This window comes from Squalius cephalus (assembly GCF_949319135.1).
Source record: "Squalius cephalus genome assembly, chromosome: 3".
Classification (NCBI taxonomy): domain Eukaryota; kingdom Metazoa; phylum Chordata; class Actinopteri; order Cypriniformes; family Leuciscidae; genus Squalius; species Squalius cephalus.
Window position 1 is genome coordinate 60,460,578 of NC_137124.1, and position 12,994 is coordinate 60,473,571.

The following is a 12,994-nucleotide window of genomic DNA, read 5'->3' on the forward strand; positions in this document are numbered from 1 at the left end:
TTACTTGTTTGATAGTGCCTGGGAATTGTTGCCGCAGTCCAGCCATATCAAAAAAACTATGTGTTGAGGCTCCGACCACCCTGACAAATACAGAATCAAATTTAAATTACTTCATATACTTTTAATACATTTTCAATTGTATAGGACAGGAAGAGAATGAACTTACTCTGAACCCATTTCCTTGTCTATCAACAACCTCTCTTTCTGTGAATCATTGAGGGAAGACAGATTGCAGGAGAGATCCTCAACAGATGCCACCAGAGGCCCAAGTTCTGACCCTCTTTGAGTGGCCTCTGTTCGCCGGCCTGGCCTGGGGCTGTCCATGTCCTCCTGTAGCGCTGAAAAACCTGCAAAGGCAAATATAGATTTGGTTGTAAAATTGTAAATCCATTGTAAAAGTAATGCAGTGAACCATCTTCTTCTGTAAAGTGAGGAATAAGAATATTTTATAATCAAATAAACACCAACCTAATATGCTTCAAGATATTGTCACCATACATACCTTCACTATGATCCAATGATATGGTTTGCTCAATTTCTGCATAGGTGTGTGATGACTGGTCTTGACTGGACTGGATGATTTTTGTTTCAATGAGATGCACAATGTCCATTCGATTTATTTTTGTAAGTGTCTTCATCAAAGTGTTCTCTGCTGTTAAGTGGAGAGGTGTTATGTATACTTTTGTCAAATAAAATGCAGCACACAACTAGTTATGTACAATGTGAAGGGATCCCCTTCTGAGTGAGTGATGTCATAATATCATAATTTGTACTGTGCATGTAAGGAGCATCACTACAGTACACCACACCCAGATTTGTTTACCGAAAATTATATGCCTGATCACTAAAATATCATAGTACGCATTTCCTCATTTAATCAATCAATTTACAACAATGGCAAGTAATGTGCCAAAAAGGAGGAGACGATAATTAAAGCTGCACTGCAGATATATATATATATATATATATATATATATATATATATATATATATATATATATTTATTTATTTTTTTATTTATTTTTTTATTATTCTTTTTTTTAATATATATAAATAGTATTTATTTTACATCAGTTGTGTTTTGGCACTGCTCTTCAGCGTGGATGAATATAATGGTTATCCAATGGTTACTGGTGATCATTTCAGAGCAGATTTGTCATGCTGCACCAAGACAGCATCAAGATATTCCAAAAAAAGGGGAAACATGTCTTCTGAACTGGTACTGTAAGTATCATTTCTGCCGCTGTGGTTTGGATCTTGTTTTACACTGGCTATGTCGCTTATCCTTTTTAATTGCAGACTCTCTGTAGTTCAAGGTTTTGATGATTCCACAGAGGTCAATAAGGATTGCAGTTTAGAATTGTCCACGTTCATCACAAACTAGATCATTATTTCAAATTCTAGGCAACAACTCTTTTTTGGACACTGTTTTTTTTCTAATGTACTTGCTCAATTGTGGAATTTCTTTTTTACCCAAAAAACTGTTCCATGATGCCAGGTTTTTAAATGTAATTGAAATAAATGTATTTAGTTTAGATGAATTTCTGCCTTTAAGCAAATGGTGCTGAAATAAATTACTGAAAAAGTCATTCCAAAGGATGCTGCACCCCTGCTGAATAATCCAGCATAAACCAGCATGAATTTCAGCATTCAAAACACCTTATGCTGGTGACCAACAATGCTGGATTTGCCAGCAGGGACATTGGTGGTGGCTGAGGGGTAATGCTGAAATAATTATTTAAAGTGTACTGATCTTTGATTTAACCCTCTGGGGTCGACAAACGCGCCCGCTCGTTTTGCTGGATTTTCTTCACATAGTAGCACAATAAACTTAAATTTTTCAGTATATCCGGTGAATAGACCAATGCAAATTCATTCAAACTACAGGAAAACACATGATCAGCAGATCTTACCTGTAGCATTTTTGCCGTCTCTTTCTTTCCACAGCCTTATGAGTGCATGGCTTTGGTCTTGTAGTGAATTTGGATTCTCATTTCTTATTTGATTGATCTGCTTCTCACTGAATTCAAGCTCTTGAGCCAATTCTGTTTGAATAAAATCAAATCCGTAATGAGTCATACATTTAATCCAGGACAACAAAGTATCCGTATGAAACAAAAGTGCCCTTATGACGGCAATGCAATATGTGTTGAAATAAGATAAGGTTTAGAATAATAAAAAAGTAGGCATGACAACTATTGCAAATAGATGCAATCATTACATGAATGTATCCCAACTCCATAAATAATTCTACCATTTTAACCAAGTACTGTACCTTATAAGAGTAGAGGTTCCCAAATTAAAAAGGAAAAAAAACAAGGAGCCTCTTTGTAGTTTATATGTACATTTTCTGTCTAGCTCTGTGAATATCTAAGCTCTCTGCTCACAGTCACAGTTAACTGAATTAATGTAATGACAAAGGTTCTGTAAGTAGCACTCATATACCCCTTTTCCACCAAAAAAGAACTGGTTCGGAACTGGTGCTGGTTCAAAGTTGGTTCAACTTGCGAACCTTCTCAGAACCTGTTTGTTTTTCCACTGACTAGAGAGCCCAGCGAACGACGTCGTTACGTCACTGTGTACGTTGCCATACATCTTAGCTTTCCCAGAAACGCTTGTGCCAACTTCAAGCATAACAATTACAATGGCGGACTACATCGTCTTTCTACAAATGTTTCTCCTGGCTTTGCGATCCTATATTGGGGTCAGAAGAAGACGTTTAGAACACATTTGTGCTGCTCGTCTGGATTACTATAGACGGAGGTTACGTTCGAGAAGAAGTTTGACAATAACCCCGACCCCGACGTAAGCATGACGTGGTAAAAGAATTGTTCTAGTCCAGCAAAGAGTTGGTGCCGCTTTGGAACCAATTTTCCTGGCCGAGAACCGGTTCTTTGGCTGTCGAAACTGGTTCGCGAGTAGGCACCGGCTCCGAACCGGCACCAGCACTGCCTTGGTGGAAAAGGGATACGAGTCATCGCAGCAACAAGTGCTCTGCGGCAGCCAGTTAGAGAACCATTGGTATAGAGGTTAGCAGCTTACCTGACCAGCTGAAACCAAGGTGGTCTGCTATTACAGCCAGACGCCCTTCTTTCCTGTCAGCCTCATCCTGTGGATCTACTGCAAATTCCAGCAAAGCAGCAAAATACATATAAGCACACAAATCTAATACTAGAAGTCATTACAAATAATTGTTTACGACACTAAGTTAAATAAGGTCACTGGCTTTCTCATGTAAAAAAAATATACATTTTTTTAATTATACTTATATATTTAATTATCTATTATTAAATCAACATTTCTAAGCAAATATGCTACAGAAACCATTATCAGATTAGTTTCAATCTATGAGCAAAGACAAGGTAAAATATCAATCATCAATGAATACTACGAATAACTGTCCCAGGATTTGTGAACATTATAAAAATTGTAATATCAACTGCACCTCACAACTGATGTTTTAAGTTGAATTAATTTTGTCATAGACCTATATGTAGTCAGTGAATATACTGGCAAAAAACATTACATAAATATTCAACACTGCATCAGGTTTTATGTAAATCTTGAGACTTATGTCAGATAAAAGGAAAAGAGACAGTCACAAACATAGCCCAAACATCAAAGAAGCACCACAAAGAGAAGCATTAGTTACAAGACAGAGAAGCAGCACTTTCATCACTGAGGTGCTGAGGCAGATGAGAAAGAGATAATGTGCCCCAAGAGATGGGGGATACCTTGACTTCGGACTTTATCAGCAGGGATTCGTTCCATCTGCGTCTCAACAGGGTTGTCCCATCTGGGCCTAATGACCAAGGAATCCTCAGGGAAAGGCATTTGCATGTCAAGCAAAGGTTCACTTTCTATTACTGAGGCATTGATGGTGCTGCTTTCATCATTAGATAAGGCAGCACCCTCCTGTTTGTCTTTCTCTGCCTGAGCCAAACTCTCCACTACCTTAGCTGCCTCATGGCTAATCTCTTCGAAAAATGCAATAGACTGTTTGCTTGTGTCAGTGGGCGGGGCCTTTTTTTGTTTTGCAGGTGTGGAAGATTGAATTGGCTGACCAGGCTTTCCCCTGACTGGTAGTCTTGAAGGAAGTGTCTTAGTTGTGCTGGATAGGTCAGTGCTTGTTGAACGTCTCTGGTCCTTTTTGGTTGGTTTCTTGGTGGAATCGCTTTCACAGAAGCTCTTGGCTTTGGAAGACTTTGTTAAACTGGAGGTTATGGATGGGCCTGTCTCTGTGTCAGATTTTCTCCTTGTTTGAGGTTTTACGGGCAACTTCGAATTCTTATCCTTGGAAAGTTCTACACATTCAGACCTGAGGGAGCTGGCCTTAACAGGGATTCGGGATTTTGGTTTCTCCTCCTCTTTGGAGGTTGGCATATCTTTTCTAGTCTTAGATGATAGAGAGGCTGCACTTTTAGAGACAAGTTTACTTTTAGATTCTATCTTTTCTGGGATTTTGGGTTGTTCTATAACTGAGTGCTGATCATCTGGGGGGAAATCTGACAACTCTTGGTCCTGTTGGGAATGAACTGATCTAGTAATAGTTGACACTGCTGTCTGAACATTGACTATGACCATATCAGAGTAAGCAGGATCAGATATTAAATGTCCCTCACTCATTACTTTGTCTGATTTAATCTCTGCTGTTTCTGGTATTGTTTGGTCCTTCTCTGAGGTTTTAGACTTTATAACATCTGACTTTGTAGCTGCAGCCAGATTAACCTCAGTAGGAGAATGTACAGATAAATCTGCAGGCTCATTAGAAAGGTCATTATTCTCCTCTTGTTTTATCTGCAAAGAGAGGTTACAACCAACCTCATTCTCAGCATCACTGGATGCTCTACCAGGCCCATTCACTCCTTCTTCAGCTATGCCTTCTTCAATGGGTTGCTCTATTTGGTAAAATGCAAAGCCTTCCTCCTCGTAACTCCTTTTTGTCATGTCTATCGCACCACTTCTTGTCATCTCAAAAAGTTTTCCCTCTTGGAAGAGGAAAGGATTCTGTTCACTTGTTGGTGTACCCTCCTCAGTTGGTGTCCTTGCTGGTGTTGTGTCTGGAGTCGCTCCTTGGGAAGGCCGATCTACAACCAGACCCAAGACCTTTTGCTCTTCCTCTTTGACTCTTGCTGCAAATGCATCATCATCTTCTCGCACTGAATTCCAGGCGTCTGTCTCTGCTTTTGCTGTAACTCCTCTAGATTCAGTCTTAGGAGGTTCCTCCTCAGCATCATCTTCCTCTGTGTCATCATAAATACATATTTCTGGTTTAAATGTTTCTCTTGTTTGTCCAATAATAATTGGAATAGAATTAATATCTAGGCTGCCACTACAAATATCAACATAAGATGTCCCTGTATGCCTCATGTAATCACCTTTAATCTCATCTGTTACATTAGACTCTTCCTGACTAGGCAATATGTAATCAACATTTTGGTAATTGGCTGCCTCGTTCTGCATTTCATCACTGTAAGTTTCTTGATTTCCTTTAGATCTTTTTAAGCTTTGCTCTTTTTGTTCATCAGTTATATTTTCAGCCAGATTGTTACTGTTAGAGGCAGTTTTATTCAACTGTACTAATTCTGAATCAACATATTCTTTGTCCTCAAATTTCTCACTAGGAGATTCTTGAAGGTGTGGTTTTATGTTATGCTTTTCTGAGTCAGACTGAGGTCTCCTCATTGCTGATTCAGCTGAAGATGCTGCACTGTGGGCCATGGTATGTTGAATGTCCTCAGATGTTTGGGGGCTCTTACGTATACCTGCTGGAAAAGGAGAGGGAGGTTGTACTTTAATGATCGGTTCAACAGACCGTGCTATCTCTGATGCTTGGTTGAGTTCAGTAAACCCAACATCATCCACAGAGGATGTTTCATATTTGGATGTAAGCGCAAACAGTTTGATGCTCTCATCTCCTGCATCAGACGATACCAATGTCTGAGAAGATTCACTATCTTTTCTATTGTCCTTTTTGTCTTTTTCATCTTGTTCCATTTCATCAAATGTTTTTATTTTGGCAGCCATTTTAAACATCTCTTCCTCTGGAGTAATTGTCCTCTGTGTCAGGCCACACATCAACTCATCATCTTCTACTGTCTCCTCTGGGATTACTGATGGCTTAAAGGGAACAATCAGGACCATGGGGTCTGGGGTTTTGGGATTGACCTCATAACTTACCTCTTCAGAACTTGGTGTGTCAGGAGAGAGAGGACTCTTACCCGAACTTGTCATCAGGGACGTCTGCTCGCAACTGTCATCGTCTGCATTACCCTCCTGTTCTTTGAGCAATCTACTACGCAAACTCTCTGGGGGGATTTCAGGGGCTTTGGAGGATGTCAGGGGGCCTGTGGTCACACTGGGTTGTTCTACTGTAGGTGGAAAAGTCAGGTTGGTTTTCATCTCTACAGGGCTGTTTTCTAAAGAGTCACAACATGGGGATTCATTTGTTGGACTAGGCTCAATAGAGTCTGGGGTTCTATGGGAAGAGTTGTCTTCCATCACGGGACTACCTTCTAAAGAGTCTTTGTGGCTAATGGTAAAAGAGTCATCAGCTACTGGACTAAGGGTCTCTGAATCTTGGTGTCTAAGAGGCAGCACTAAACCACCATGATCCTGTGTAGCTGCCCTTGAGGCCAGAAAGTCAGAAGAGGTTGGTTGATCATCAAAGGATTCCTCATCGCTCAAAAAACTCTCTAGTGTTTCAGATGCTCTTTTAGTCAGTTTCCGAGATTTAGGTGGCTTGGATGACACAGAAACAATGTCCTTATCAACAGAAGTTTTTTCATCCCCAAAGTTCACCCCCCTATTCCTATGAGGAATAGACATGGACTCACTTTTTGTTGGCTCATCCACTGCTTTGCTCAGTGCTGGATGATGAATTGTAGCATCAGATGCCTGTTCATTAGTTGCCTTCATCTCAGTAGAAAAGGAAACAGATATTTTACTTGTCTTGGCCTTAGGGGTGACTGCTACTGATTTTGAGGACTTTGCAAGTATAGACTGAGGTGGTTTTTTTGGTGATAATGGGATGCCCTCAGGGCTTGTTTCTGGAGTCTCAGCCATGCCCTCATGTTTGTAACTTTCTTCAGAACTCAATGGGGCTTCCACTTCAGCAAGACTAGCACTGGGTGAGTCAACCAATGCTTCATGTTTAACACTGTCAGGGCTGTCATCAAATGCACTGTTCTCTGTACCATTATCAGGCAAAAGATCTCTGCCATGTTTTGACAAATTTTGAGGAATAGTTGTTGTCATGCTTGAGTGAGTGGAGGGAACTACTGACTCTTTTCCAGAAATCACACCCTCGCCACTCTTCATCCTTGCTTTTCTATCTTCTTCAAAGTCTTTAGAGTGTTTTATGTGTGGACTAATTGTGACTTCTTTTTCTTCATGGTGATCCTCAGGTTTTAAAACATCAGGAGACCCTTCTTCTTGTGAGGGTGCTCGGGGAAGACATTGTGACTTTGTGAGAATAGCTTCGGGTTTACTCGCTGTTGTGTGTTCTGCTTTGGAAGATCCTTTGTGCTCAAAGAGGCCAGACTTTCTTTTTGAGGGGTCTTGGCCAGTTTGAAATGCTCTCATTAGTTCTCTTACAGACATGGTTTCTTCTAGACTTCCAGGCTCAGGCTTTGGTGACCTAGAAGGAGACTGTTTTTGGGGTGAAGAAGTTTGTTTTTTCAGGCCTGATGTTTTCTGGTCTTTGACAACAGAAGATGCTTTGCCTTCTGTTGCTTTATATGGAGGTTTTTGGCCTGTCTGTTTTTTATGACCTTTTTGTTCTTCCTCTACTTTCTTTTGAAGAGCCTTAACTTTCTCTTTAATGGAACCAATTGGTGTCTCCTCAACCACTGGTGATACAGGAGACTTTTTTTGGTCTCCAGGTACAGGTAGTAAGGCATCCCCTTCGTTCCTTTCTTTTGTGCTCATTGATTGGGTTTCTTCTGTGTGTCCTTGAGGCCCTTTCCTCCTTACTGGCTTTTTTACTTCTGCTGTATGGGCTTTAGTGTCTTTTGCCACTGTAGGGACTATTTTTCGACCACCTCTGCGCAGAACAACCTCAGTGAACCGTTGCTGTGATGGAGTCTCATGGGATGCAGGCATAGATGTTTCAGGCACATCCAATAAGTATTCCTTAACTTCACCAGTGGAAACAGTGTCCATGCCAGACCAGTCCCTAGCACCCTTTGGTCTCTGTGATCCTCTGTTGACTCTAACTTCCTTTAGAAGTGATTCTTGAGATTCAAAGGCAGCCATCATTTTGGCCTCTTCAATTTCACTTTCTGTCAGCAGAACCCACCCCTCATCCTTCCTATATGGACGACTCTCTGTTTTTGCAGACTCTTCCTTGTCAAATGTTCCACTTCTCAGAATTTCACTAACTTTCTCCAAATCCTCTTTGACTTTTTCCATTATCTCAAAAGGCTCTGCTGACACCTCCTCCACCCCCTTATCTAAATAATCCCCTTGCATACGACCCGCTTTCTCGGAGGAATCAGTGGTCAGAATAGCAGTCATTTTGATAAGATCTTGTTTCATCTCTGACACTTCAGAGAGTAAATCTGGACTTGCAAGCGCAGGGGAGTCTCGGATCAAGTGTGTTTTCAGGAATGACGTTTCAGTTGTTTCAGTGTCTTCATCATCTTCCATTTGGATGACATTTAAGGAGCAAATTAACCAAAATTTAAATTAAAGGGACAGAGATTGGAAAAGGACATAAGGGATCAATTCAGAGCTTCAAGGACCAGAAGGCATCAAGATGACAAAAAAAGGTAAGTGGAGTATGGGAGGATGAGTGGAGAGTCTACTGGACTTATGGGGGAATAACAACTGCAAAGCAAATACTAACCAAATCTTAAAGACAATGGAAGAATAAGCAGGAAACTTGTTTATCCACATTTGGTTCAACAGCGCACTCACACAAACAAAAAGACAAACTAAAGTGATATTTATAAGGGAGACAAAAATAAGCCAACCCAAACACTGGGACATATAGTGAAAAACAGTAACACAAAGTAGACATCGCTCAACATTTATAACTCATGTCTACAGAAGAAGAAAAAAGAGAGAAAGAGAGAATTCAGGAGAGAACTCAATAAAAATGAACTCATCAAAAACAAGTCTTTAATGTTTTTTTAAAGAAAGCCAGTGATATGCAACTAAAACTGAACGAATGTGAAAACAAAGGCATTTGAAAAAACAACATACACTCTCTGAAAAAAATGTGCAAAAAACTTTAACAGCATGTCATGGGGGCAGTGCCCTTAAAGGGACATCTTTGTACCTTATTTGCCCATAAAAGTTCATATAGTAAAGGGTACATATTACTACTCTAAGGTACTAAAATGCACCTTTAATGAGTAGATTAGGTACAAAGTTGTCCTTTTAAGGGTACTGCCCCAGTGACAAGCTGCTTGGTTTTTGCACACGTTTTCAGACAGTGAACTGAAAGTAAAATATTGAAATAATTATTTTTAATATTAGTAGTGGCAATGTTAAACAAAGATCAGTACTGAAAAAATTCATACACACAAGACAGCATTCAAATGTTAATTCCTTGGTAAATTTGGTAAACTTGTTAGTGTGTAGTAAGTTTGATGTAGTAATAGATTTGGATTCTAATTCATACTTATACCTGAATATTATCTTAATGTAAGAAACTATACTTAAAGGTTACATTACATAGTGTGGTGATTGAAATATTCTCTAAAGCAATAGTAAGCAAACTATGCAATGTTAATATCCAACTGATGAAGCCACATCTACAAAAAAGGGCATTGACTAGTTTAAACACAGGTTTATATTATTAATGTTTTGTACATTCACAGATAAAGAGAGGGAATCCTCTTACTGGGCTGGCGTACAAGTACACTTTGTTTATGTGTAAAAATGCAGGGGCACCAAAAAAAAGGTACTAAGGAGAGAGATTACTACAGATGTGGATGGGAATCATAATTTGCTTTGCAGATTGTTATTGTGTTTAATGAAGGGAGTAGGGATCTAAAACAGTTGAAAACAAACATCACCACAGTATGAATGAAATTCACATTATGTGCAAAGAGATTAAGAGACATTCAAAAACTTTTTTTCGATCAAGATTCATAAACTGATCAGAATAAAACATTAATATATTTATATTAGGGTTGTAACGGTACAAAAAAAGTTCGGGATTGAGTTATTTCGGTTCGAAATAGTGTTTTAATCGTTGCACGCGGGGAACTTCTTTTTCTACGAAACGTAATTTCAAACTCCGTTTTGCGCTTCAAACTAAATCATAAAGCAACATGGCTTGTTGTTTTACATCTTACAATTGTATACTTACCTGTAAATGTTACAGATTCACGCAAATATTTCCATTTCACATAAAGGATTGTCCTGACAGCAAGCAAGTCTATGTTTACCAGACTTCAATGAACGAGTCAAATGGACAGAACGGATTGGAATGGGACCGCAATAAATGGGGCCATCATTTTTGTGTACCGTTACATCCCTAATATATCAATAGTTAACTCACTCAGACACAAGATTATTTTATAGAATGTTAAAATCATGCTTTGTAAGTTATTTTACAGTGGTGACATTCTCAGTTAGTAAGTTCAATGGAAAAGTGTCTGGTATAACATAACATATTTTAATTAATTTAACTCCATATCTTACATTTCTCAAGTGTTCGGCTCGTCTGTAAAGAAAAAAAGGTGAAGAAAATTCAATTGTATACATGCATACATGAACAGACATCAACATTTTTTGCTTAACATTGCCAATTTACTTTCGTTCTTCAAGCTATTTGTCCCCACATCAACTATCACAGCTGGTACACCAAACAATATACAGTTATGAGAAAATATGTGTAAACCATTGGGAATTATCTGTATTTCCTGCATGAGTGGCTTCTAAAACAAACAAACAATCAAATCAACAAAACAATACATCTACAGTATGGAGCCATTCATGAAATTCTAAGGGTTTTGAAACACATTTTCTCATCATTACTGTTCACGCAGCAACTTATCTCTGTAATAATAATAATAATAATAATAATAATTAAACCCAGTGGGACTGGACAGAGTTTTGAACTGAGATAATGGAGGAAAGCAAAGGATCATTTGTTAATTAAAGTGCAAAATCGCAGTTACCTCCTCATCAGGATCTTGTTCTGAATCTGATTCCTTTGAGGAGCAAGAAGCAGCAAAAGAGGACGAGAGCACCAGATGATAGAGAGATGGACAGAGGTAGAAGAAAGACAGAAGGGGACAGAGAGAGCAGGCTAAGCAGTTTTCAGAGCAACAGAACATGTCTGAGGCCAGCCAGCGAGGCGTGGTGTGACGGGTTAGGTGCAACAGAAAAGCATTTATCAGCTGTTGATTCAAAAATGTTTTTAAAAAGGGAAACAAATAGAAGGAAAAGATGGCTGTAAAATGAGGCCTTCCAAATATCCACAGCAATAAGTTGTGTAATTGACTCATTAAATTGAGTGTTTCCTCAACTGTAAACCTATGCAGATATTGTGGTATAAAGCAATCATTTCATGGCAACAAAATGAATGTAAGAATGCATGCAAACCTGCCATTAAAGCGGACAACATAAAAATGAAATTTTGTTGGACGATGCATTTTGTAGCATATTGCATGAACTTACCTTTGAGTAAGCTGGCAGGCTGATGTTTAGATTGCATATTGCACCATGGGTCAAAGTCCTATAAGATCTGGGCTCTTTTGTGAAGGACAAGCGCCCACAAGGCTCTTGAGCGTTGTCTCGAATCTACAAGTGATTTGCCAAGTGTGCAGTTAAATGGCTGTATGGATCCTCTTATAATTCTTCAGATATATGAATGCATAGTTGACTTACTTTGATGAAAAGAGCCAGTCGGTTCTCTTTAAAGGCATAGAAGCTGAAGACATGATGCTGGCCACTTTTTGTTAGGGGAACCAGGTTTCCAAAGCAGTCTGCATATATTGGTTTTCCTTCTAATACCTAGAATGCAACCCATTCAATTATGTCAGTTCCACAGCGGAAATATTTCTTAATTATTAATAGTTAATACTACAAATTCTGATAGGGTTTACATTTATGCGGTTATGCATTTATGCATACATTCAGGATTTAGGATCTTAGAATAAATCAGGCACTGATGGCTTTATTAAAACCTTGGGAACCTCTTTCAGAGAAACAACGCCTAAAGACCTCCAGATGCGGAGGTAAGCAGAGAAATCAAACTCTATTTTATAACTAGAGCTGATTGGGCGGCGTATATTAACAGGAATCTATTGCAGCAATACCCACTCAGAATTCTTAGCTTTCGATATTTGGATGAGCAAGGCCTGTCCATTACTCACCTCCACATCTCGGCTACGTGCGACTTCTGTGAAGTTCTCTTGCTGCTCCAAAGTTTTATCCATTTTATCATCAGTCATACAGAAACAGCGCAATCGAGCCTCAATAGGGTCATGCGTTTTGGCAAAGATGACGAATTTGGCCATGTAAGGTACACAGATGATCTCACGATACACCTGAGTGGCGAAGTTCACCGACTCCTGTACTTGCCTGCAGTCTATCAGCCAGAATCTGATGAGGAAAATATGGGAGATATTGGTGCTTAACTTATGTGTGAGCTTCAACCAGGATTGGCCCATTTACCCAAAGTATACTTCAGTTTCGACGCGAACTCTAGCGTATCCTCACAGTCAAACGCATAGTTTCCTCCTCATCCAGTCTCTGCATTACTTCTCTTCATAAGTTATGACTGATAAAAATGTATTTGTACTTTTTAAACTAGAGTTGTAGGTATTTCTTAACCCCTCGCACAAGCATTCATCAATGCAGGCGTCTGTTGTTGTTGGGCCTCTTTTTCAAGTGTAAATCAACGGTCCGGGGCCAGTGTTTCCCCCTTGTGGACAAAACAATTTAGTGCAAAAAAAAGTTCAAGGGGCATGTGCACGCTGCTAAATTTGGCGAAGACTAAATTTGCGTCACATGTACGGTAGCGCACCCAAGA

The 12,994-nt window shown here is 39.3% G+C and overlaps 1 protein-coding gene across 15 annotated transcripts in view; it reads right to left on the reverse strand.

The window, feature by feature from the left end:
* ank2b (ankyrin 2b, neuronal) overlaps positions 1 to 12,994 on the reverse strand; it is a 114,520-nt gene that overhangs the window by 22,519 nt on the left and 79,007 nt on the right. For 8 of the 15 annotated variants that reach the window (XM_079864971.1, XM_079864960.1, XM_079864970.1 and 5 more), the window contains 11 exons: positions 12,336 to 12,564; positions 11,848 to 11,973; positions 11,638 to 11,760; positions 11,136 to 11,168; positions 10,657 to 10,678; positions 3,735 to 8,642; positions 3,043 to 3,120; positions 1,914 to 2,045; positions 503 to 652; positions 167 to 347; positions 5 to 80 (listed from right to left, as the gene is read on the reverse strand). In XM_079864971.1, coding sequence (XP_079721097.1) covers positions 5 to 80; positions 167 to 347; positions 503 to 652; positions 1,914 to 2,045; positions 3,043 to 3,120; positions 3,735 to 8,642; positions 10,657 to 10,678; positions 11,136 to 11,168; positions 11,638 to 11,760; positions 11,848 to 11,973; positions 12,336 to 12,564 — 6,058 coding nt within the window. The remainder of the gene's footprint in view (positions 1 to 4; positions 81 to 166; positions 348 to 502; positions 653 to 1,913; positions 2,046 to 3,042; positions 3,121 to 3,734; positions 8,643 to 10,656; positions 10,679 to 11,135; positions 11,169 to 11,637; positions 11,761 to 11,847; positions 11,974 to 12,335; positions 12,565 to 12,994) is intronic. The other 7 variants (XM_079864964.1, XM_079864965.1, XM_079864963.1 and 4 more) reach the window with 5 other exon arrangements.